The following is a 27,738-nucleotide window of genomic DNA, read 5'->3' as shown; positions in this document are numbered from 1 at the left end:
CCTCATGTTGTTCCAAACTTGAACAACTTTCTTTTTTTACATTAAGGTGAGTAAATGATGTCAGAATTTTCATTTTTGCTTGAGCCAGCCTATTCCTTGAAACCTCAATTTTCATCAATGAAGTTGATCTTTGAAACACATTATGCTACTAACAGTGAGTCTGTTTGGAAGTTGCAGTATTGTAACAGCAACTTCTGTTACTTTGTTTAGCTCATTGTTTAGCTGAGAAAAGCCCTGTGATAGAAATGCACAAAACAGTTCTGCTTTTAAGAGCAGCAGTGTGCTTCATCATCTATCAGCAGTATTCTCTGCCCTCATTGTCCAGTAATGTGGAGTTGATGCAGAATGACTCAATGCCATTCATAGACAGGACAGTGTGTTGGTCTGCTTGTCCTGGAAATGAAGTGATGTACCAAAGGTCTTCTGGCACATCCAGCTCTAGAATCTTCTGCTTGATACATAGTTTCTTCTCAATGGTCTGCCACTTGAACTTAAACTTGATGATGGTTTTGGTATAACGGTTTAAAGCTGTGACCGCCGAGCCCATGCAGGTAACGAACGAGCCCCATGCCAAACTAAGAAAAAGATTAGAGGAGAAAGCTACTGTAAGTTGTAACATTTACCAGATCCAAACTCTTTAATCTTATTTACAGTGAGTTCTAATTAAAAATTCACATACGTACACTAATTAAATGTTTTGACACACTTGACTTACAACCCCAATTCCGAAGAAGTTGGGACAGTATGAAAAATGCTAATAAAAACAAAAGGAGTCATTTGTAAATTATATTCACCCTTTGTTATATTGAAAGCACTACAACTAAACATTATATGATGTTTTACCCTGTGAATTTCATTGTTTTTTAAAAATGATTGCAACACGCTCCAAAAATGTTGGGACAGTCGAGTATTTACCACTGTGAAACATCACCATTTCTTCTAATAACACCTATTAAGCATTTGGGCATTGAAGACACAAGTTTGTTAAGTTTAAACAGTGGAATTTTCCCCTATTCATCCATTCTGTAGGTCTTTAGCTGCACAATTGTATGGGGTCTTTGTTGCCGTATGGTGTGCTTCATAATGCGCCACACATTCTCAACTGGAGACAGGTCAGGACTGCAGGCAGGCCAGTCTAGCACCCACACTCTCTGTTTATACAGCCATGCACTTGAAATCCGGGCAGTATGTGGTTTCAAGTTGTCCTGCTGGAAAATTCAAGGACGTCTCTGGAAAATACGGTGCTGGATGGCAGTATATGTTGCTCCAAAATTTGTACATATCTGTCTGCATTAATGGTGTCCTCACAGATGTGCGAGCTACCCATGCCATGGGCACTGACACACCGCTGGCTCACACAGACACTGGCTTTTGGACCTGACACTAATAACAGCTTGGATGGACTTTTTCCTCTTTGGCCCAAATAACACGACAGCTTTTTTTTTCAAAAACCTTTTGAAATGTGGACTCATCAAAAAACACAGTTCCACTGTTCTACTTTCCATCTAAGATGAGAACAAGCTCAGAGAAGTCGGCAGCACTTCTGGACAGTATTGATGTAGTGCCTCTGCTTTGCATAGTAAAGTCTTAACTTGGATTTGTGGATGCAGCAGCGAGTGGTGTTGACTAACAAAGGTTTACTAAGATTATCCAAAGCCCATTTTCATGATATCCATTAAAGATAAACGCCGTTTTTTAAGACAGTGATGTCTGAGGGATCAGAGATCATGCGCATTCAGAAATGGTTTTCGTCTTGCCTTTTACGCAAAGAGATTTGACCAGATTCCTTGAATCTTTTAACTATATTGTGTACAGTAGAGGGTGAAATGCCTAAAATCCTTCCAATTTGTCTTTCGGCAACAATTTGTTCTCAAAGTGCTAGATTATTTGCTGAAGCACCTGTTGGTAAATTGACAAGTCTCAAATGATCCTTGCTCTTGAAGGACTAGGCTGATTTTGGAGGCTCCCTATATACTATGACATGATTGCCTCACCTGTTTAACATCAGTTTCACATTGCCTTGCAATTTTCATACTGTCCCAACTTTTTCGGTACTGGGGTTGTAATTTATGTTTCTCATGATCTTAAAACCTTTGGACATTAAGATTTTTGCAAAATGCTTGAAATGTGTTTTCTAGACAAATATAAATTGAGCATGTGTATGAATTTCTTAAGTTTCTTGGTTTCTACAAAACCAAAATTGTAATTTGGATATTTTTAAATGGATGGATTGATCAGGTAGTGAACGAAAAGCAGCCAACAAGTGTCCAGCTCCTTAGATAGTATATAAGCCTCCCAGGGTGCAGGCATTGGGGGGCTAAACTTTGAAGAAGCTAAAATATAGTTTTGGTCACAACATCCCATTGTTCCTTTTGGGTTATTGCATGATTTTGACGACTTTACTATTTGTCGTACTTGTTAGTGAGTAAATGATGACAGAAATGATCATTTTTGGAAGAGCTATTATGTATTAACATTGCTTTGTTGATATTTTACAAGTATATAGTGTATAATTAAACAAGTGTATTGTTAAAATGTTTTATGTATTTAAGTAACACAGAAATTATGCTGAATATAACATAACAATGTAGGCCTAGAGACAAAAAGTTATTGCATTTTATTCTAAAATGTGTAAAATAGTGATAAAAAGTAGATGTGTCCAAACTTTTGACTGGTTGTATAGACAAAAATAGGTCAATTGACAAATAAACAGATTTTGACATATATTAATTTTGTTCAAAATTCTGTACACCTTGATTATGCATCAGCCTTTATTAATAAGGGCTATAAATAAATGATTGCTGGCAAATGTCATTATAATTTGTGTATGTGAGACTTACAAATAGGACCAGCTGTAGTCCCATGTCTTAGGTCTCCAGTCCTCTGGACCCATACTAACAGCCAGCTGGAAAGATGTGGTGAACATCATGTGGGCAACCATCCCAAAAAGGCCTAGGGCACAAAAAAAAAAAAAAAAAAAGTAAGATCTGTCAGTAGGAATTAACTGTAATTCTTGTCTTCATCCACAAGATGTCTTTGTGGGTCATTAATAGACAAGTCACAATTCAAAAGTATATGAAATTGTTTGGCAAATTTATTTGGCAATGTGTTAAGGAGTCTTTACACAGCCAAGTTAAGCCTACTCTGTGCCTGCTTAAAATTCTGTGTTAAGATGCAATGCAGCATTAAAGCCAGAATAAATTAAGCCAGCTCTGACCTACCTCAGAACAGCCTTAAACTTTGTTGTTGCCACAATAGAGCATATATTTCATACAATTTAATTTCACATTTTTAATTCATTTCATATTGCTATATTCATAATTTTATATTTAAAACATTAATCTTATATTATGTATGCAATTGTGATTACTGTGTAAATGCATTTATGCCTGCTCTGAGCAGCATTAAACAGTCTGTGTAAATACACCTAAATGCCACTTCAAATGTAGCTTCTGTGCCACCTTTGCAGTGTAAAGATGGCTTCAGTGTCCTTAACAATAATCTATTACACAGTTGTTCTCAAAATGTGGGGTACGCCCCCTATAGGGAGATACTGATTGGGGGGGCTGCTTTCCGTTCTTTGGATGAACCCGTTCTCAAATCTTGTTCAATTTCACACATTAAAATTTGCAGCAGTGATGATGCACGCAAGAATCAATGTGCGCAATTTAACTCACTGAGCTGCATGCGATAATGGGTAAAGAGGAAGATTTTAATAGCCTTGGCAATTTAATTCCAAGGTTCTTCCAGTCTGCGTTCTATTATCTAGTCCATTCTCTGTCAAGCACCAGCGATATAAACAAAGACAGAACATTCATAAGAAGTTGGTAGTGTAAATGGACTATATGCAATGAATTAGAAGAATAGAAAAATGGACTTAAGTGTTCTTTTGTGCATTGGGGGTACAACAGTTTTATCTCTTTCAAATTCCAAAAAATTGAAAAACTGCTTTAAAACATTCATAAAATATCTCAATAAAATAATAGCGAACACTTAAGAACCACTAATCTTCAGCAGTTTCATGGAATTGCGCCCACTATGCATTCCACCCGCCCTTCTCACTGAAAATGAATTGTACTATACTTCACCACTGCCTCTCAATTCTGCTGCTATCTGCAGAATTCTAAAAATAGATACATTTTATTTTTAAATATCTCCTCTAAGGTTTTTCACCTGCTATAAGCTACAAATGGTGAAAGGATTGAGATGTTAACATATGTTACCTTTGAACAGTACAGGTCAACTTAATCAAATCAAGCATTTGATTGGACAAGCATTTTGGTCTATCACAGGAAAACCATAGCTGTAGCTTGCTTGCAGTGTTTTTGCTGGGATTTTGGAATAGTAGGTGTTGTTAGCCAGGAGATTGTCCTGCCCATCTCTGACTATTAAGTTAAGCTTTGTCTTTTAGTGACTAGTTTATAGCAATCCTGCTGGAGTTTACACTTCAGGCATTTTACACTTTTTGATTTTGAGCTGCTAATTTGTGGACTGGATTTAGCTGTGCAGAAATTAGCAAGTGGTAATTAAGTAGTGAAAGCACTGTAGTGGCAGCGGAAGCAGGAGCCCTGGTCTGAGCTCCTCGTATGAAGACCTATCTTGGGTAAAGACCTGTGAGTCCACTGAGCAAGGACACCGACAAGGCGTCACCCACTAAGTTAAGTTTTTTCTCCTTTTCTCTTCTTTTTCCCTATACTAAGTATATTTCCCTGTTACACTTGTAATGTGTTTTCAGCACATTACTGTTGTTTCCTATAGGTGAAAATACACATACACATGCCGCGCATTCCAGATCACCTGAGGTTACTTAGTTCTGCCTCACCACAGCCTCTCTCTGTCTCAGTTGGCATCTGGAACTGCCAGTCATCTGTCAACAACGCTGACTTCGTCCCGGCCTTCATCAGTCATTCAAAACTCAATTTTTTGGCTCTGACTGGGACATGGATCAGCACAGACAACATTGCAACTCCCTCAGCTCTCTCTACCGACTTCACTTTCACCCACACCCCACGTCGGACTGGGCGGGATGGGGAATCTGGTTCTTTCATTTTCTGCCCATGAAAATTCCCTCCTCTCTCATCTCTCTGAAATAACAAATCTTTGAATGTCATGCCATTACTGGCACTAATCCTGCTAACGTTCACTTTTTGGTCATCTATTGTCCTCCAGGTCAACTAGGCAACTTTGTTCAGGAGCTAGGTGTATTGCTGTCCTCATTGCCTGAGGATGGCACTCCAAGGAAGGTCCTTGGGGACTTCAACATCCACCTGGACAAATCTCAAGTGACTGACTTTTTAGCTCTTATGACCTCAATTGACCTTACAAGATTGCACACCCCTACAACAGACAGAGCATGAAAATATCTTGATCTCATCCTTACCAGTAACTGTATCTCCAATAATCCTCTTTTTCCTCCTCAACATATTTCTGACCACTTCTTCATCCAGTTCTCTGTCACTCTCCCTTCTTCCTTACCTCTCACCCCACCTATGGTTTCCTTCTGCCGTAACCTCTGCTCTCTCTCCCCCACTTGCTTTTCTTCTTTGATCTCTGCATACCTTCCCTCCACTAACCACTTCTCTTCACTTGATGTAAATGAAGCTACAAATGCTCTTTGCTCAACATTAAATTCTTGTCTTGATAGTGTCTGTCCTCTTCTAGGCCTGCACGTGCCACATCCTCTAGCCCCTGACAGTCGAGACACTTTGTGAATACCACACTGAGTTCAGGGCTGCAGAGAGGAAGTGGCGCAAGTCAAAAGACCCTGCTGACCTGAGCAAGTATGAATCTCTTTACTTTTACCTCTAGTTTTCCTGCTGCTAAGGTTGATTTTTACAAGAATAAGATCAGTAACACTTCAAATTCCCATAAAATGTTTTCAACTTTCCCTTCTCTTCTCTATTCTTCCCCACCTCTTCCCACTTCTTCTCTGACTGCTGATGACTTTGCCATGTTTTTACTGAAAAAGTAGTGACCTAACCCAGTTCTCTACAATACACCAACAACCACTCTCTTCCCAAATCCCATTTTCTGTTTTCCGCTTTCTCTCCTCTCTCCGAGACTGAGATCTCCAAAGTGCTTTTTTATAACCGTCCTACTACCTGTCCTCTTGACCCTATCCCATCTTCTGCAAGCTATCTCTCCATCAGTCATACCCGCACTCACACACATCTCTTACTGCTGGAAGCTTTCCCAACACATTCAAGCAGGCTTGAGTAACCCCACTGCTCAAAAAACACATAACCCTACAGTAGTCTATAACTACAGAACGGTCTCTCTCCTACCTTTCCTAGTGAAAGGGTTGTTTTCAAACAGTTTTCTGCTTTTCTTTCACAGAACAACCTACTTGACAGACATCAGTCTGGCTTCAAAAAAGGACACTCAACGGAGACTGCCCTTTTGTCAGTAGCTGAAACCCAGGGACTGGCGAGAGCTAACTCCAAATCATCTGTCCTCATCCTCATTGACCTGTCTGCTGCTTTTGACACACCTTGCTGCTTGTGAACAACCAGATCCTCCTGTCTACTCTCTCTGACCTGGGCATCACAGGAACTGCGTTTGGATGGTTTGAGTCACATCTCACAGGCAGATCTTTGAAGGTCACCTGGAGAGGTGGCCCATCTATTCTACTCCAGCCACTTCGGGAACTTGGCAGTGTGATACTGCAGATATTGTTGACTTTTGTATAACAAATTGCTTATTCCTCATTTGTAAGTCGCTTTGGATAAAAGTGTCTGCTAAATGACTAAGTGTAAATGCAAATCACAAAATAAAACAGCTGCTAATATACATCCGCTGACATAGAGCTGCAATTTTACTTTGCTTTTTTCTTTTTCTTTATTTAAAGGAACTATATTTCTCAGCGATTTGAACTCACACACTTTTAACCTCATAGCAAAAAATAAATAAATAAAATAAAATAAAAAAAAAAAACTACAAGCTATGCGATGCCAGAGGTATTTTTTACTTACAAATTGTCCATTTAAAGGTGCAGTCAGTAATTTTTTCCACATTAAAAAGTTTTAATCCAAAATAAAATAAATTGTAATTTTAAAACAAATGTATAAAATCATGAACTCTCACATGAAATGAAGATTCCAGTCATATCAGTAACTTAATAAAAGCTGTTTTATTACACATGGAGAGGGTCCCCTCATGGGGGCTGCCATGTTAAAGGGATAGTTCACCCAAAAATGAAAATTCTCTCATGATTTACTCACCCTCCTGACATACCAGATGTTTATGACTTTCTTTTTTCTGCAGAACAGAAATTAAAATTTTTAGAAGAATATCTCAGTTCTGTAGGTCCTCACAATGCAAATGAATGGGTGCCAACATTTCGAAGCTCTAAAATCCACATAAAGGGAGCATAAAAGTAATCCATACGACTCTAGTGGTTAAATCCATAATTTCAGAGACAATATGATAGGTGTGGGTAAAAAACAGATAAAGTTTTATATAATTTTTTATCATATATTCTCCTCTTTGCCCAGTAGGGGGCAATATGCACAAACAATGTGAATCACCAAAAACAGAAAAAGAAGAATGGGAAAGTGAAAGTGAAGTGCAGATTGACTGAGCAGGGAGGACAATTTATGGTAGAAAAAAGGACTTCAATATTGATCTGTTTCTCACCCACACCTATCATATCGCATCTGAAGTTATGGATTTAACTACCAGAGTTGTATGGAATAATTTTATGTTGCCCTTATGTGGATTTTGGAGCTTCAAAATGTTGGCACCCATTCACTTCCATTATATGGACCTACAGAGTTGAGATATTCTTCTAAAAAGATGAAAGTCATACACATCTGGGATGGCATGAGGGTGAGTACATGATGAGAGAATTTAAATTTTTGGGAGAAAAAACCTTTAAGACCACATGACCAGCTGAATACTTCTCGCTTAATCTCAGTGTCCACCCTGTTTATTGGACACTTTCACTCAGGGATTAAATTAATCATTACTCTTTGTGAATAGTGAATTTTTATAATTGCATCTTTTACTGAAAACTGTTGTGTTTGAATGATGCTGCATCCACGCTGCGAGGTGTCAATGTAAGTCCAAAATGACACAAACAAAAAAAGTTACTGTGTGCACCTTCAATTTGTTTCTTTAATAGTTTTAAAGAAACAGTTCACCTAAATATTTACTCATCACCATGCCGTCCCAAATTCATGACTTTCTTTATTCTTAACACAAACAAAGCCCAAGAGTCCAAAATTTTCAAGCTCTAAACAGGTACTCAATCCTGGTATCACTGTACATCAATGAGATGTTGTATTTTTATTTTCTACTGTTTAACATCAACCTTTTTGTGACAGCAGTACATTTTAAAAGTACACCCAAAAAACTCGAGACTATCATTTTAGCTTGTGTCTGCATTGTCAAAATAGCCCAACTGGGCATGAAAACCCCAAACCTGGCAACACTGTATCTGGTTTGTGTACAGCACTATGCACATGTGTCAAAAACACTTGAGTCGTATGGATTAACATTATACTGCCTTTATGTCCTTTTTGGAGCTTGAAAGTTTTGGACCCCATTGACTTGCATTGTATGGACAAAAACACCTCAAAAATTCTCAAAAAATCTTTGTTTGTGCTCTGCAGGAGAAAGTCAGAAAGTTTGGGGCAGCATCAGGATGAGTAAATGATGGGTGAACTATTCATTTAACTATTCACATATTTTATTGTTTTATTTTATTATTGTTATTATTTTATACTAACTTGAAAGAATTCATAGCCAAATTAAAAAAACAAAACAAAAACTCTGGTTTGAGTTATTTAGACTTATAGTTTGGTGATATGATATGGCCTTTATGTCTTGTTACACAACTGGCAAGAACTGATTGACAAGCATCAAATGAATGTAGCTATTGTTTTTATTTGATTGTCATTTTCTTTGGCTCTTGTAATAGCAGGTGCTTATGTGTAGTGAGTCTGTGGGTGAGCATTCCTGTAATCATGGGGATTAGTGAAAGTTTAGGGGGAGGGGGGATGGTCTCTGCTGGCCATGTCACGTACCAAAACCACTACCCCCACACCAATCCAATAACAGCACAAACCACCAAATCCCCACGCTGTTGGGAAAGATCACAGAGAGGCAGGTGTAGGTTCAGAATGACAACTCAATATCCCACCACCCAAAACACACTCTAAATGTAGATGCTACAATGTATGTAAGGGACAATGTACAGTCAGCTGGTTGTTATCGCAAAATAAACCCCAACAGAATGATCAGGACCCTGGCACTTATTACACGGCTACTAAACAAATAAATAAATACACGGACAGAAAATATTGATTTGTGTTTACATTTTGTAATTATGTGAAAATAAATAAACAGCTGAAATCCAATATATATATATATGAAGTCAGAATTTTATATACACCTTAGCCAAATACATTTAAACTCAGTTTTTCACAGTTCCTGACATTTAATCGTAGAAAACATTCCCTGTCTTAGGTCAGTTAGGATCACTAGTTTATTTTAAGAATGTGAAATGTCAGAATAATAGTAGAGAGAATGATTTATTTCAGCTTTTATTTCTTTCATCACATTCCCAATGGGTCAGAAGTTTACATACACTTTGTTAGTATTTGATAGTATTGCCTTTAAATTGTTTAACTTGGGTCAAACTTTTTGGGTAGCCTTCCACAAGCTTCTCACAATAAGATGCTGGAATTTTGGCCCATTCCTCCAGACAGAACTGGTGAAATGGATTCTTGTTTGCAGACCTCCTTGCTCGCACATACTTTTTCAGTTCTGCCCACACATTTTCTATTGGATTGAGGTCAGGGCTTTGTGATGGCCACTCCAATATCTTGACTTTGTTGTCCTTAAGCCATTTTGCCACAACTTTGGAGGTATGCTTGGGGTCATTGTCCATTTTGAAGACCCATTTGCGACCGAGCTTTACATTCCTGGCTGATGTCTTGAGATGTTGCTTCAATATATCAAAATACGTTTTCTTCCTCATAATGCCATTTATTTTGTGAAGTGCACCAGTCCCTCCTGCAGCAAAGCACCCCCACAACATGATGCTGCCACCCCCATGCTTCATGGTTGGGATGGTGTTCTTCAGCTTGCAAGCCTCACCCTTTCTCCTCCAAACATACAATGGTCATTATGGCCAAACAGTTCAATTTTTGTTTCATTAGACCCAAGGACATTTCTCCAAAAAGTAAGATCTTTGTCCCCATGTGCACTTGCAAACTGTAGTCTGGCTTTTTTATGGTGGTTTTGGAGAAGTGGCTTCTTCCTTGCTGAGCAGCCTTTCAGGTTATGTTGATATAGGACTCGTTTTACTGTGGATATAGATACTTGTCTACCTGTTTCCTCCAGCATCTTCACAAGGTCCTTTGGTGTTGTTCCGGGATTGATCTGCACTTTTCGCACCAAACTATGTTCATCTGTAGGAGAAAGAATTCGTCTCCTTCCTGAGCGGTATGATGGCTGCGTGGTCCCATGGTGTTTATACTTGCGTACTATTGTTTGTACAGATGAACGTGGTACCTTCAGGCATTTGGAAATTGCTCGCAAGGATGAACCAGATTTGTGGAGGTCCACATTTTTTTCTGAGGTCTTGGCTGATTTCTTTTGAATTTGAAGGTAGGTTTTAAAATACATCCACAGGTACACCTCCAATTCAGTACACCTCCTATCAGAAGATAATTGGCTAAATGTCTAAAGGCTTGACATCATGTTCTGGAATTTTCCAAGCTGCTTAAAGGCACAGTTAACTTAATGTATGTAAACTTCTGACCCACTGGAATTGTGATATAGTCAATTAAAAGTGAAACAATCTGTCTGTAAACAATTGTTGGAAAATATACTCGTGTCATGCACAAAGTAGATGTCCTAAACAACTTGCCAAAACTATAGTTTGCTAATATTAAATCTGTGGAGTGGTTAAAAAATTGTAATGAATACAACATAAGTGTATGTACACTTCTGACTTCTACTGTATATATACACTGGCGGTCAAAAGTTTGGAATAATGTACAGATTTTGCTCTTTTGGAAAGATATTTGTACTTTTATTCACCAAAGTGGCATTCAGCTGATCACAATGTATAGTCAGGACATTAATAACGTGAAAAATTACTATTACAATTTGAAAAAAATGTTCAGAACTTCTTAAACTACTTCAAAGTGTTCTCATCAAAAAATCCTCCACATGCAGCAATGACAGCTTTGCAGATCCTTGACATTCAAGCTGTTAGTTTGTCCAGATACTCAGGTGACATTTCACCCCACACTTCCTGTAGCACTTGCCATAGATGTGGCTGTCTTGTTGGGCACTTCTTACGCACCTTACAGTCTAGCTGATCCCACAAAAGCTCAATGGGCAAGATCCATAACACTCCTTTCCAATTGTCTGTGTTTCTTTGCCCAATCTAATCTTTTCTTTTTGTTTTTCTGTTTCAAATGTGGCTTTTTCTTTGCAATTATTTTCATAAGGCCTGCAGCCCTGAGTCTTCTCTTTACTGTTGTACATGAAACTGGTGTTGAGCGGGTAGAATTCAATGAAGCTGTCAGCTGAGGACATGTGAGGCGTCTATTTCTCAAACTAGAGACTCTGATGTACTTATCCTCTTGTTTAGTTGTACATCTGGCCTTCCACATCTCTTTCTGTCCTTGTTAGAGCCAGTTGTCCTTTGTCTTTGAAGACTGTAGTGTACACCTTGGTATGAAATCTTCAGGGTTTTTTTTTTTTTTTTTTTTTGGCAGTTTCAAGCATTGTATAGCCTTTATTCCTCAAAACACTGATTGACTGATGAGTTTCTAGAAAAAGCTGTTTTTTTGTTTGTTTTTTTTTTAATCATTTTTGACCTAATATTGACCTTAAGACATGTCAGTCTATTGCATACTGTGGCAACTCAAAAACAAACACAAAGACAATGTTTAGCTTTATTTGATGAACCAAACAGCTTTCAACTGTGTTTGATATAATGGCAAGTGATTTTCTAGTACCAAATTAGCAATTTAGCATGATTACTCAAGGATATGGTGTTGGAGTGATGGCTGCTGGAAATGGGGCCTGTCTAGATTTTATTAAAAATGACTTTTCAAATAGTGATGGTGCTGTTTTTTACATCAGTAATGTCCTGACTATACTTTGTGATCAGTTGAATGCCACTTTGGTGAATTAAAGTACCAATTTCCTTCCGAAACAGCAAAATCTGTACATTATTCCAAACTTTTGTCCGCAAGTGTTTTTATGTATATATAAACTACCATTCAAAAGTTTAGGGTCACTTACTCATTCATAACTTTATTTATTTTTTCACATTTTAGAACAATAGTAAAGTCATCACAACTGTGGCATAATAGAAATGGAAATATGGGAATTATGTTGTGACTAAACAAAATCCAAAATAAATCAAAACTGTGTTATATTTTAGCATCTTCAAAGTAGTCACCCTTTGCCTAGAATTTGCAGACATGTACTCTTGACATTTTCTCAACCAACTTCTTGAGGTATCACCCTGGGATGCTTTTTAAACAGTATTGAAGGAGTTCCCATCTATGTTGGGCACTTATTGGCTGCTTTTCTTTATTATTTGGTCCAAGTCATCCATTTCAAGAACTTTTTTTTTTTTTTAATACATTTTTAGTTTTGTAATTAAATAAATTAATATGTTGGCACAATTATATTTTTGTCTACAAAACAAATTTCAAACATTTAAGCATACGCCTTCAGATCAAAAGATTTTTAAGATCATGAGAAACATTTCAGGCAAGAGACCCAAACGTTTGAATGGTAATGTGTGTGTATATATATATATATATATATATATATATATATATATATATATATATATATTATAAAACAGTTCTATGTTCTACGTAGACATAACTGAGGTTGCAAAAACATTTTATGAAATTTTTGAAATGGATGACTTGGACCAAATAATAAAGAAAAGTAGCCAATAAGTGCCGAACATAGATGTGAACTCCTTCAATACTGTTTAAAAAGCATCCCAGGGTGATACCTCAAGAAGTTGGTTGAGAAAATGTCAAGAGTACATGTCTGCAAATTCTAGGCAAAGTGTGGCCACTTTGAAGATGCTAAAATATAACACAGTTTTGATTTATTTTGGATTTTGTTTAGTCACAACATAATTCCCATAGTTCCATTTATGTTCTTCCATAGTTTTGATGACTTTACTATTGTTCTAAAATGTGAAAAAAATATATATAATAAAGAATGAGTAAGTGTTTCAAAACTTTTGACCGATTTTATATATATATATATATATATATATATATATATATATATATATATAAAATAACATCTTTTTTTTTTTTCACATTACAGATTTTGACATTATTACTATTTCATTCTGCTCTTTAAAGACTGGTCAGAAATAATGAAAGTAATCACCAAAAGAAAAAAAGGGTGGTAAGACCTTATTTTCTGTAAATGCTTGGGAAAAATATTTATTGTGAAAAGCACTTTACCAAAATAATTGAATTTAATCTTCAAGTTTATGTATCTAACATTACTCTAATAGTGAAAATTAAATTAAAAAAGATACGCTGTACACTTAATAAGAAATTAAAATACTTTTAGAGATAACATTTTATAGATAATTTTAAAATAATTAATTTTTGCTTAGAGATAATATTTTACAGATAATATTTTCATTATTATTAAAATGATATATATATTTTTTTGTTAACATGTTTTCTTAATGATACCATTCACAATTTTTCTCACACAGAAAAAATGGGTCTTTATAGATGAAAATATAAAGCTGCATCTATATTTTAGCAATGGTATATGTGTATGTGTGTGTGTGTGTAGTGGAGGGGTGGGGGGGCTGATCTTACTCTGCCACAAACCCACATATTCTCGGACAGAAACCAAGATTCTGTGCCCTATTGCGCGTCATGCAAATGCTTTGAGTGTGTTACAAGGCATTTCCAGATGGGAACCGTGATGTACGGTTACATAGTTCAATGTGCGAGGTGGCCACCTTGCTTTAACGGCACTGTGTCCTCCACAATTGAGTGCAGGACACTCTTTTACTGTGTTTAGAGTTGAAGAACCTCTTTATGAGCTTTTGCAGCAGTTACTTTCTTATTTCAAAGAAAAACAGCGGCCATTGGCCAATTGTGGGCTTTAGTCAACAGAATCGGACCCTTATCAGGTTTCCATTCAAAAAGACTAGGCAGAGATACATTTTCTCATGCTAACTTTAGCGCAGTCAGAAGTTTAGAGTGGCAAGCACAAAAACATTTTTCCTCGCATATCTGTAGCAACTGAGGTTGAGAGTCAGCTCAGAGAAGAGCTCTCCTGCCCAACGGGTGCGCCTGCAGATGCACTCAGTCAATTTATTCTCCATCACTCAAAAGGCTTCAAGTTGGGGTGAATGATTCCTCTAAAAACATTTCAGAGAGCACTCGGTGATGTCATAGAATGACATCAGCATCTTCTAACGACACGCCGCTGTTCAGCCGCGCTGTCTACATGAAAAGAAGCACTCGTTCGAATGACCAAACACAGTATGATCAACTCGAAAACAAGTACAATAGGACTATAATTGCATATAAAGTGGCAAAATAACTGGCAGTATTTCTGGATCTGAAATCATTCCGATCAGTCCGGGCCATAGGTCCGGGCCAAACTTTTCCATCCAAATGTACGGAGCTGACCTGCTCTCGCATCAAGACATTTGCCCATGAGTCAGGCTTCACTGGGTTTGGACGCCTTAACTCACGAGTGACAAAACACAAATATGCGTTTACTCCTTATAAATCTGATACAACAAAAATGTTGTGCGAAATCAGAGCAGGCAAGGATACAAGGCTATGGACTGCGCCGAAATGGCCCAAGTAGTCCTCCAAAAACTGGTGCCCTAAAGGAGCACTGTCAGATGTGGTACTTACCGAGCCAGGCTTCATTGGGAACGGACACCTTAGCTCACAAATGACCAGTGAAAAAATGCAAATATGCGTTTTCCCCCTAGTGATTTATTCCAAGATTACACGTGAGTGATTAACTCCTAGATTCCACATAGGAAAATTCAACTCTTCCTCCGTTCGGTTTAAGGTGCCCCCGCTGGCGGATTCCTATTATAACCACAATCAAAGAACTGTGAATTCAGTCCTCTCTCCAAACAGTTCATTCCCTCACCTGACGTGAGTTCTGTGTAGAAATTGGCAACCCTCGGATTATGTCTCCTTTCAGGCAAGATATATTTATTTTGTGTAACTGCTGTGTCAGTCACTGTCCTGGGCTCTTCCCCACTTAGGTGTGGAAGCGGGCTTTCTGCAAACTTTCTACCACATTTTTGATAGCAAGCGCAGCCAAATCAGTATTTTAGCACTGTGGTATAGGGACCCCTAGCATCAGTTCACTGACGTAACGTCAAGTGACTGACTTGAAAGGGAAAGTCTAGGTTACTATGGTAACCCCGGTTCCCTGAAAGAAGTGAACGAGACGTTACGTAGCCTTGCCACTAGGGATGTGTCCGAAGCCAAATACCTTATTTGGAAAGGCATGGATAATGACTTCAAAATGAATAACGGATTCATCTGAATAATATAAAAAAAATATTCTATCCAAATATTATCCAAAAAGCACAAGGATAAAGTGACATTTTAATTAAACATATCCAAAATTACAACAAATGTATGAATCTGTGCAGCCAATATTTTTAAAGTGTAAACGTCATGAATGAAAATGCGCACATTGTGAATTCAGATCGGATGTGCGCGGTCTCAACTCCGTTTGCGGTCTCTGCTAATTGTGCGCGTCTGGAGCTTGTCAAGTGTAACATTAATATCCGACATCATATACACTTTTCACTTCTTGAAATTTCTATGTTAATGTATAACACGATTCACACGTGATTCCCATGTATTCATATATAGCCTAAACCTGAGCGCAATGTTAAATTCCTGATCTGAAGTGATGATTTCACGTCGGAGCCCATCTATCCGTCTTTTAAAGTTGACCACATTAATATTCACATCAGCGATTAAGGTAATTAACTGGTTAAGACTTTACTCCGAAAAAAGTTAAAATGCTCCATAAAGGTTTAAATGTTCCATAGAGTATTTATCTGTTAGGAATATTCCTCCTTATGAAAAACGAAGAAACTGAAACATGCTTTTCTTCTTTTTCTTCTTTAAACTGTGCTAAATTTGAAAACATTAAGTGTTCTTGAACTCTGGTAAGAAGCTATATAAATTTTACATTATTATTATTATTATTATTATTATTATTATTATTTAACTAAGTAATGGTGTCCTATTGTAAAAACTTATGGTACTTTTATGGTACACCTGTTTGTAGGCTATATTGATTTTATTTTAATTTATTTTAATGTTTGAATATGTAATTATTATTCACTGCAAAAATGTGTGCTTGACATTTCACATTTTGCTTGACACCCCCTGCCTTCAGAATAATGCTGTTATACATGCACAGACTAGAGGTCAACCGATATATCGGTTTTGCCGATTAATCGGCACCGATAACAGATTTCTGGAACTATCGGTTATCTGCAAAACAGATTTTCCCCGTTGCGTCTGGTGCTGGAGCGGCTGGGAAGGGTCCGGTGTTGTTATACAGTATGAGAGCGGCCATATAATTATATATAATTTATAATTATAAAGTAATTACTTGTTGACTAGATGCTGCATTAGTAGAGAACAGCAGTATGTTTGCCGACAAGACTGAGAGGACGCACATTAAAGCTAACCTCAAGCGGTTAGAACAATGTGACAAAAATACACGCAAGTCCTACCCAAATGTTTAAATGTCACAATTGTTACCATCTATTACCATCTATTCACATTAGTTTATATCCAGCTGGTCACGTTTATGCATTCGTTAGCCAGCTAAGTTGCATATTTAAAGCTAGTGACGTGAGAAAGTAAATTAAAGGAATAGTTCACCCAAAAATGAAAATTTGCTGATAATTTACTCACCCTCAGGCCATCCAAGATGTATCTGAGTTTCTTTCTTCATTAAAACAGAATTTAAGATTTTTACGATTTTATTTCAGGCCTCCTCCTTTAAACAATGCAGTCTGTCCAAAATGCATATTTTGTGTGCATCAACATAATCCACACGACTCCAGTCGACAAATAAAGTTCTTTTGAACCCAAACGATTGATTATTTTTAGAAACAAAACAATACTTATATACTTTTTAACTACAAATGTTCACTTCTGTACATCTCTGTGATGCGAGCTCATGAGAGGGATGACGTGTAGGGGTGTACTATATCCTATATACATATAGTTTATTAATAGAATCTATAAATGTAAGAGTAATACTTAAAAATGGCCGTTTCATTTAGTTTTGACGCATTTCCGGTTTAACACCCGCCCGCACCCGGTTCTATCCGGATACAGAGGCTGTGTCTTGTTTGGAAGGATGCATCCTCCGGAGGTCGCATTTGTCAGCCGCATACGTCATCGAGGCTGTCTTGTTTCAGAAAAGTGAGAAGGACAATTCAAATGCAGCCTTCGAATGTGACCTTCTTTCATGGGAATTTGGAGGATGCATGAGGTTTTATCCTTCGTGGGCACTCACAACCCACAATTCTTTGCTTCAACGGAAATGTCTAAAACAAATTACGCCAATTTGCCCGTAAATATGAAGTTCAAACGCAAGGAATGTTAATTCCCAAGTTGAAGTACCTCAGTAGATGGGTGCAGAGTATATAATATGTATAATTATATTCATATATAATTAAAATAAAGTATTAAACTAAAAGTACACCTGTAAAATCTATTTTCTTTTCTCTTTACCTCATTATAACTCTCCTAAAATGTACCTCATGCATTCCCTTCCAGAGGGACTTTCTTCCCTTCTCACTCAAAGCGCTCACGCTTGTTAAAAAGTGGCGTGCTGTCTATGCAACAGTTACGTTACATTTCCGTTTGACCTGCGAAGGCTGTCTCATTTAAACAAGGCTTGTTTACAGGAGGACACTCGGTATACTGCTATGGCAAGACAAAAGGATCACAATACGCTATAGACTAAAACGGCATTTTGCTTGCACAAATATGCGCGTTATTTGCGGCATTTTCCTAATAGTATAATGAGTCCTGCCTGCTGATTTCCACAGCCAATAAGTTTGAACTATTCTCACCCAATCAACAATGAACTGAGTCAGGTCAGACAAGTTACTTCACACAGGCACATTTGTTTGGCAGCGATGAACTTATCTGGTCTGACTCAGTTCATTGTTGATTGGGTGAGAACAGTCCAAACTTACTGGCTGTGGAGATCAGTGGGCGGGACTTATTATACTATAAGAAAAATGCAGCAAATAACGCGCACATTTGTGCAACCAAACGTGATTAGTCTATAGCGTATTGTGAGCCTTTTGGCTTGCAATATATTGCAGCCTTCACAGGATGCCTCCTACCTAGCACGCAGCCTTCGAAACGAGACACAGTCAGAGACAGATACAGATAATTTTGTCATATGAACAGATACAGATACAAATACAGATAATGGCTCCACTGCACACCACTATTTGCCACAATACTGATTGCTGCTGAAAAGGTTTTAGTGATCCTCTTAAGTCGAATGTCCTGAGGAGGCTGTCTACCGAGCCGCCTTATATATGCTCACTGATCATGGAAGTTGGGACTTCATAAGACATCTGCCAATGAAATTGTTGTGATCGCAAACCATTCAGAGAGATCGGGGCGCTCAAGAGTGACCCCTAGTGTTAGTTCACTGATGTAACGTCTCGTTCCCTCCTTTCCCTCTTGCAGATTTACTAACCTAGTCATTTATGACATCACAACCAATTACATCACAAGCATTTACATATGACCGTCCACATTTACACAACCGTTCCTACACCTTAACGTTGCAGTAGCAACAGCCTGTTTAATTCTTAGTGTCAGAGGGAGGGCAGAACTTATTTATTTGTAATACATAATGATAGTTTTGGTGAAAAATAAATACATCCAGAGTGCAGAGTTTCAAATAGATGTTGTGTTTTATATTGCTGTTTAGTTAATGCTCCTTTTGTATGGGAGTTACCTGAGAGAGCAGTGCACAGAGCTGCAAAGGCATTGAGCTTGAGTCTGTTCATCATGTTAAAGCAGGGACACATCTCTATCACCATCAGAGTTCCACCAGTAAATAGCAGAGAAATGTACAGACTCTCTGCCACAATGCACAGCCAAAGCACCCCTGAGAGAGAGAGAGAGAGAGAGAGAGAGAGAGAGAGAGAGAGAGAGAGAGAGATTCCATTAAAAAATTGGCATTGCACAGATGCTACTCTCCAAAGAGATGTTGTTGTGCTGTTGTGCTCAGTATAGAAAAATATTAAAAGTAACTGAAAGATAAATAAGAAAAAGTGAGAATAGGAAAACTCATGCATGCACACATACACAAAGTTGTTTGGGATTTCCTCTGAAAATGAAAATAAGATATTGTAGCATACACAATGACCTGGAAAATATTATACCTCTTATCCAATTAATTTTTCTTAAATTTTACTGTCATTACTGTTGCTGTTATTATTTTCTTCTTATTAATAAGTATAAACATTGCACACTATTCAGGTGTGATTTTGTCCCATTCCTCCAAGTAGATTTACTCTGAGCTGAGACAGAAAAAAGAGTGGGAGAGCTGGGAAGTCAGAGTTCTGTTGACCTCTTAACAATCTACAGTGTAAATTAAAGCATGTTAACCCCTTAAACATGCACATTTAAAAGCTAATGTTAATTTTAACATATACTAACATATTTTTAAAATCAAAATTGTATATAATAACATTAGTTAATGCACTGTGAACTAACATGAACTAACAATGAACAATTGTATTATTAACCTTGTTATAAAGTACAACCAAAATATTGGTCTCCAATCTCCACAATGCACATCGTCACATTTTTTAACCAAGATATGTCGTCCCACGATAAACCATTACACCCCTACCTATATGTATAATTTTTTTCTTATCCTGTCTTTTGAAAGGCTGTGATTCAGGCTCTGTTTGCTCTATGTCCCTGCAAAAAGTGTTGGCAGAAAATACTTGGTAAAAACTAATTTTCCTCATCTTCCATCGCAATATACAGATCTGAAATGCAGGTGGTGCTCTAACACAGCTGAGCACTCGAACATGTGCTCATCCATAAGTATTCAGTCTGTTTTGTGATCCCACACACCTTCCCCACTGTTTTTTTTTTTTTTGTTTTGTTTTTTGAGTGGACTAGAAACTTAATATGTCGTGGCTTTGCGAGTATACTTATATATATATATATATATATATATATATATATATATATATATATATATATATATATATATATATATATATATATGTGTGTGTATGTGTGTGTGTGTGTGTGTGTGTGTGTGTGTGTGTGTGTGTGTGTGGAAATACACATAATTGAGTCGTGAAACAACACCTACACACAACCTCATTTACCGTGAGGCATGAGCGCTATTGTGAATGCGGAAATGTGGGCGCGCCCAAATGTTTAAATGTGCTTCATGGTCAATGCCCGTCCCACAAGTGATAAACATAAACAGTCGCTTATGTCTTATGTGAATGCAAACAGGTGCAACAAATCAGGTATGTGTCAAAATATTGGATCTGTGCATAAAAGACTTTGTAGTGTAAAGGCACTAACAGATAAACACAGCTTAACAGATCTGCTGCCATCTATAATGTTGTTATAATTAATAAAACAACAATATTGAAAAGAAAGCCACTTACTGCATTTTATTTATCATTTAGAATACGTCTTTATTATTACTATATGACTATTTACCTGAATAATTAAACATGAAGCAGTGTTTACTTAATTAAGAAATACTAAGGCAACATGACATTGTTTTTATTTAATATCTTTATATTTACATTAATATTTAACTTTTTAAATAAATGAGTGTGTTCCTGACATTTAATTGTAGAAAACATTCCCTGTCTTAGGTCAGTTAGGATCACTACTTTATTTTAAGAATGTGAAATGTCAGAATAATAGTAGAGAGAATGATTTATTTCAGCTTTTATTTCTTTCATCACATTCCCAATGGGTCAGAAGTTTACATAGACTTTGTTAGTATTTGGTAGTATTGCCTTTAAATTGTTTAACTTGGGTCAAACATTTTGGGTAGCATTCCACAAGCTTCTCACAATAAGTTGCTGGAATTTTGGCCCATTCCTCCAGACAGAACTGGTGTAACTGAGTCCTTGCTTGCACACGCTTTTTCAGTTCTGCCCACAAATTTTCTATCGGATTGAGGTCAGGGCTTCGTGATGGCCACATCTTTGGAGGTATGCCTGGGGTCAATGTCCATTTGGAAGACCCATTTGCAACCTAGCTTTAACTTCCTGGCTGATGTCTTGAGATGTTGCTTCAATATATCCACATAATTTTCCTTCCTTATGATGCCATCTATTTTGTGAAGTGCACCAGTCCCTCCAGCAGCAAAGCACACCCACAACATGGTGCTGCCACCCCCATGCTTCACGGTTGGGATGGTGTTCTTGCAGGCCTCACCCTTTTTCCTCCAAATATAACGATGGTCATTATGGCCAAACAGTTCAATTTTTGTTTCATCAGACCAGAGGACATTTCTCCAAAAAGTAAGATCTTTGTACCAATGTGCACTTGCAAACTGTAGTCTGGCTTTTTTATGGCAGTTATGAAGCAGTGGCTTCTTCCTTGCTGAGCAGCCTTACAGGTTATTTCAATATAGGACTCGCTTTACTGTGGATATAGATACTTGTCTACCTGTTTCTTCCAGCATCTTCACAAGGTCCTTTGCTGTTGTTCTGGGATTGATTTGCACTTTTCACACCAAACTATGTTCATCTCTGGGAGACGAAATGCGTCTCCTTCCTGAGCGGTATAAAGGCTGCGTGGTCCCATGGTATATTTGGTATATATTTGCGTACTATTGTTTGTGCAGATAAACGGGGTACCTTCAGGCATTTGGAAATTGCTCCCAAGGATGAACCAGACTTGTGGAGGTCCACAATTTTTTGTACAAAGCAGCACAAAGAGGCTGTTCCATAGTGCATAGTCCTAAACACGTTCAGCGGGAGACGCGGAAATAAACACGGAGACAGTGCATAGCATTCCCATTGGAATAACTGTCTGCAAAGTCAGATTTATGTCAGTGGGCTGGATGGTATTGTACTATTCCAGTACTCAGTGTGGTATGACAGCAGTGCTTGTTTTCTCACTTTTTTATTAATTGCTTCTGTTTGTATTATTCTTGTTTCTAAGTCACTTTAGACAAAAGTGTTTGCAAAAAGTAAAGTATGGAGTGCAACAGGGATCAGATTTAGGGCCTCTGCTTTTCTCCTTATACATGCTTCCCCTGGGAGATATTATCAGGAATCATGGAATAAGTTTCCACTGTTATGCCGACGATACCCAACTTTATATTTCCTCGAAACCTGACGAAGTTTCACAATTATCCAAATTAGCAGTGTATCAATGAAATCAAAGATTGGATGGCCAGAAATTTCCTTCTACTCAATTCTGACAAAACAGAGGTACTAATTATTTAACCAAAAACCTTTAAAAATAAGACGATAAAATATAATTTGACTCTCAATGGATGTACTGTTACATCATCTTCTACAGTGAAGAACTTAGAAGTTATATTTGATACCAATCTGGTCTTTGAAAATCTAATTTCCAATGTTTGTAGAACAGCATTCTTCCACCTCAGAAATATTGCTAAGTTACGACACATGCTCTATGTTTCTGATGCCGAAAAACTAGTTAATTCATTCATGACCTCAAGACTAGATTATTGTAATGCATTACAGGGAGGATGTTCTGCAAGTTCAATATATAAGCTTCAACTGGTTCAAAATTCAACAGCCAGAGTGGTGACTAGAACCAAGAAATATGATCATGTTAGCCCCATTTTATCGTCATTACAGTGGCTACCTGTTAAATTTCATATTAATTTTAAGTACTTAAGTGGCCTTCTACCACGCTATATTCCATCACGTTCATTACGGTCGCAAAATTCTGGCCTGTTAATAGTACCTAGAATATCAAAATACACAAAAGGAGGTAGATCATTTTCCAATTTGGCTCCTAATGCTGTTCAGGACTCAGACACACTCTCTCAGTTTAAGTCTTTTAAACTTTTATCCATCAACTCATAATTAGGCTGCTTTAGTTAGGTCTGCCGGAACCGGAAACACTTCTCATAATCTATAACTATGCAATAAACTGAATGGCATCTACGCTAATATTATTCTATTTGTTTCCCTGTCTCAACCTCAGTATTCATATCCTGAGGTTCCAGCTCCATTCCTGCTTGGTGTCAGACTCCACTGCTACGTGTCTCTGAGTGATGACGACTAACTGCAGCAGGTGCCATCCAGACATCACTTCAATCTACTACGATGGACTTCAGAGGATGAACTGATGCCAACTCAAACCGTAAGACATGGGATACTTCATATGCCACTTCCTAAACTTTGGAATTAGGATGGACTCCACCAAACCTCACCGAAATTACCGGCCAGGTTGAACTGCGATGCACCTAACTGATCTCTACCAACATCACCTCGGTCTATTGATGGACTACACTCTTGAAATGGAATATATAGACTATCAATTAATTGAAAACAAAACCCTTCATCAGCCAACTAACAAGGACAATGCATCTATGTGAACTTCTGCAGTTAATCCAGGATGAACTTCAAAGATATTAGTCATTAATCTTACAGTTCTTACAAAATCTTTGTTTAAACAATGGCCATTAAAACTTACTTAGTTTATTATTTTTAAACCATGAATTTCACTACAGACAAAAAATAATAATATTGACATTTATTCATGCTGTTTAGCCAGAGGGGAACTGGCCCCCACAGTGAGCCTGGTTTCTCACAAGGTTATTTTTCTCCATTAACCAACATCTTATAGAGTTTCGTGTTCCTTACCACAGTCGCCTTCGGCTTGCTTACTGGGGTTCTAAATTCAATTATTATTTCATTATTTATTTTTATACACATTTTACAATCTTATTTAATCAAATTACCAAATTAACCAAATTACACAATGATGACAGTTTCATTTTCTGTTAAAGTATGATTTTTCTGTAAAGCTGCTTAGAAACAATGTGTGTTGTGAAAAGCGCTATAAAATTAAAATGACGACTTACTAAATATAAATATTTTACATTTTCTCCTACTGAACTCTGTAGCTCCTTTAAAGGGATAGTTCACCAAAAAATTTAAATTCTGTCAACATTTACTTACCCACATGCCATCCTAGATGTGTATGACTTTCTTTCTTCAGCAGAACACAAATGAAGATTTTTAGAAGAATACCTCAGCTCTGCACAATGCAAGTGAATGGTAATCAGCACTTTAAATCTCCAAAAATCACAGACAGTCACAGTAAAAGTAATCCATACAACCCCAGTAGTTAATGTCTTCTAAAGCGATGCAATAAATCTGCGTAGGAAATAGATCAATATTTAAGTCCTTTTCACTATAGTTGTTTACTTACGGTTGTAAGCACGCTGGCATGTTCAAATGAAAGCAAAACCAAATAAGCTTGTGAACAGCGTTCTCTTGTAAACAAATCAAGCTGCACTTCCGGTTGTATCGTGCCAGTTCTCACGTGAACATGCCAACGCGCTTATGTCATGCGAGAGGCAACGTGAACTGATTCCCCTCATGGATGCACATTGTACAGCAACTGGAAGTAAACAATTATAGTGAAAAGGACTTACATATTGATCTATTTCCTACCCAAATTTATTGCATCGCTTTAGAAGACATTCATTTGACCACGAGTCCTATGGATTACTTTTATTATGATTGTCTGTGATTTTTGGAGCTTAAAATTGCTGATCACCATCGACTTGCATTGTATGGACCTACAGAGCTGAAATATTCTTCCAAAATCTAAAAAAGAAAGTCGTACACATATGGAATGGCATGAGGGTGAGTAAATGATGACAGAATTTTCCTTTTTGGGTGAAATGTCCATTTAAAGTGATCCCTGGCCTATATGGCTTCCCTCACAACTCTCCATCTTTTCACACAGACAGTTTCGAGAAACACTGTAACCTTTTCTAGGCAGTGTGTATTGTAGGTGGCACAAATGCATTTTCATTTTCTGTGATAAACCAACAGTTTTACTTTGAAACCCTTCTTTGGAATGCACTGTAGTTTGCATATTCATAGAATCATTCAGTTTCTCAACGTCACTCCCATTATTGTGAAAATTGCTTTGTGTTAATGGTGTAAATCTAAATGTATTTATTCAAATAAAACACATAAAAAATATGTGATCTGATTAACTAAATTTCAGTGTTGTATTTGTAATTTAGTCATATGAAATAATTGGTTAAGGGTGTGAATACATTTGCAATGCTCTGTGTGTTGACATTGTGTATTGTTCATATGAGTAATGTGACATTTGTTACTTACCCACCTCTTTCATGATCAGGTGCGATCTCTAAAAACTCTCTACAGTTAAATCCTACAAAAAGAAAAAGTTCTGGTAAAACATAGAATTCTGCCTCCAAATCCTTTTCAAAACAAACAAATCAAAACAAAAAGATCTGTATCTTTGTGTTAAAGGTACAAAACATACTGTATGCATTCATGGTTTACTTGGTAAATTACCACTATCTTGTAAACAGGACTGTCAATCGATTAAAATGTTTAATCTAATAAATTATATGACATGCCAAATAATTTATTGAATTAATCTCAATTAATCACATACATCATTATTTGATAAGAAAGGCCCCCAAATAGAGATAATTTATATAAATAATGCATTATAATTCAAACATTTATAAATATAATATGTAGGGCCTATAATAAATATAAAAAACGAATTGAACTATACACTGTTTTATGTTTGCATTGGATATGTACCCATTATACATTAAAAATTAAAGGCCACCTGACAATGTAGGCTAAATTACTTTGACAGTCTGACAAAATTAATGTGTTCAGTTTTATATAATTGTCAATATCTTACAAGTTTACAGTTGTTTAAGGACAAATATTTGTAAAATAAAAAAAGTGTTATTCGTCTAACAAATTGCTTGTGACTATCATTGTCCATCGTTTTAATATTGTAACTGTAAGGCTGGCACTACTCAGTATGAATCTGATCCAAAGGTTATGGTATATTAATGATAAAATATACATAAAACCATTTGTTACCTATATAGACACAAGACACATTGTCCAAATATTCACTTTTAACAATCACTTGTAACACCTTCTCCTACTGTAGCTTAACTGGTAGAGCAAGGCACTAGGAACATGATGCTGCTGTCTTACCTATTAAGTCGACTGTTTGTTCGCAGGAGAACCAAATACCTGCATGAAACTTCCTCATGAGGAACTTCTCCTCTCCTGTCTCATAGATGTACTGCACCAGCCGTGTGTCGTTGATGTTGGAGCTGTTAAACCGAATGCAGTATGACTGCTGGACTGTCACCGGCCCTGTGCAGAAGGGCTTTACCACCTTTCTTGTCCCCTCGCACCAGTAGCTGGTGGTGACCGCTGAGATTGCCAGGGCAAGTGCCACATAGTTGAGAATGAGAGCCAAAGATGCTCTCTGAGCATGCTGTAAACCCATCGGAGAAGAGTAATCCTGGATTCAGGCAAGTGACGACTGAGTTCCTTGCTTCAGACATTCAAACTTTTTTGAATTTGTTTTTGTCTCTGGTTTATTTAATGGGTATTACAAATGCTTGTGCATCCCATCTGTGGTTGCTGCTGCTTGGAAGTGCTGAGCTTTGATAGACTAGTTGGACCAGCACACGTGTGTCTTGAATGATAGCCGCTTTGCTCATGTCTAGCTCTAATGCTATCAGTCTCTCTTATGTTTCACTCTAATTTATCATAACAACCTCCCTTCCCCCAAACTTTATTTCCACTTTTATCATTTCAAAGGGCAAATTACATGTGAGACCTTGGTTTTGTTGTTCCACCTAAACCTGTAGCTTATTTCTGTGAGCATAGCAATAAAAAAGATTACCAGTCAGATTAATCTTCAATCTGATGTAGGGCTCTCTGCCAGCAAGTGAGTAAAGACTTCCCCCATTTTCAAGATTACATAACTTTGTATTAGAATATAAAATTGCAGCAGAATATTGAACAATGGGTTTTATGTACACAAGATGAATGCATAATATTTTTGATGCCAAAACGAAGCATATGTTTGAGCGTGCACAAATTCTTGCTATGTGTGTATGCACAAGTGTATGTGTGTGCATGCACAGACAGCAAATCCTGTCTGATTTGACAGCTGGATTATTTTTGTGGGATATTTCAAGCAGATATAGGCAAACAGCTGTTCGAAATATGTTTTAAGGGGCTGACAGATGTTTACAAACAAACAAACCCTGGCCCATCCCCCAAAGACATCTTTTCTTGTTTTCTTTTATATTTATATATATATATATATATATAGATAGATAGATAGATAGATAGATAGATAGACATGGGCTGTCAATTAATTATAATTTTTAATTGAATTAATTACATCATATGCTGATTAATGAATATAATTAATCACATAATATAATAATAAATAATATTTGCTGGGAAAGGCCCTCAAATAACAACAGTTAAATATATAATTATTAAATAATTATAGTTATTTTTAAATAATTATAAAAACAATATATATTATAAATATAATAATTCAGATAATTAAAATGCATGACATTATTGTGGCAGACGAGTGAAGAATTGATTAGGTAAGACAAGTCAAGTTTATTTTT

General features: G+C 37.0%; 1 protein-coding gene across 1 annotated transcript; it reads right to left on the bottom strand.

The window, feature by feature from the left end:
• Nucleotides 1–295: 295 nt before the first annotated feature.
• On the bottom strand, nt 296–26,588 carry LOC127449793 (germ cell-specific gene 1-like protein). Its single transcript, XM_051713345.1, has 5 exons — nt 26,288–26,588; nt 25,422–25,469; nt 19,030–19,182; nt 2,841–2,952; nt 296–575 (listed from the first exon to the last, which is right to left on the bottom strand). The coding sequence occupies exons 1-5, from the start codon at nt 26,586–26,588 to the stop codon at nt 296–298; spliced, it is 894 nt and encodes a 297-aa protein (XP_051569305.1).
• Nucleotides 26,589–27,738: the final 1,150 nt, after the last annotated feature.

This window comes from Myxocyprinus asiaticus, chromosome 13 (genome assembly GCF_019703515.2).
Source record: "Myxocyprinus asiaticus isolate MX2 ecotype Aquarium Trade chromosome 13, UBuf_Myxa_2, whole genome shotgun sequence".
Lineage (NCBI taxonomy): Eukaryota > Metazoa > Chordata > Actinopteri > Cypriniformes > Catostomidae > Myxocyprinus > Myxocyprinus asiaticus.
Note: the sequence above shows the minus strand (reverse complement) of the source record. Positions and strands in the feature narration are given on the sequence as shown.

What these genes read in the sequence shown, in the direction of transcription:
- LOC127449793 (XM_051713345.1), bottom strand. Translation starts at nt 26,588, where the DNA reads ATGGGTTTACAGCATGCTCAGAGAGCATCTTTGGCTCTCATTCTCAAC. An exon ending in CGCACCTGATCATGAAAGAG is followed by an intron (nt 19,183 to 25,421) that starts GTGGGTAAGTAA and finishes TCTCTCTCTCAG; the next exon opens with GGGTGCTTTGGCTGTGCATT. An exon ending in TCTGTGCACTGCTCTCTCAG is followed by an intron (nt 2,953 to 19,029) that starts GTAACTCCCATA and finishes TTTGTGCCCTAG; the next exon opens with GCCTTTTTGGGATGGTTGCC.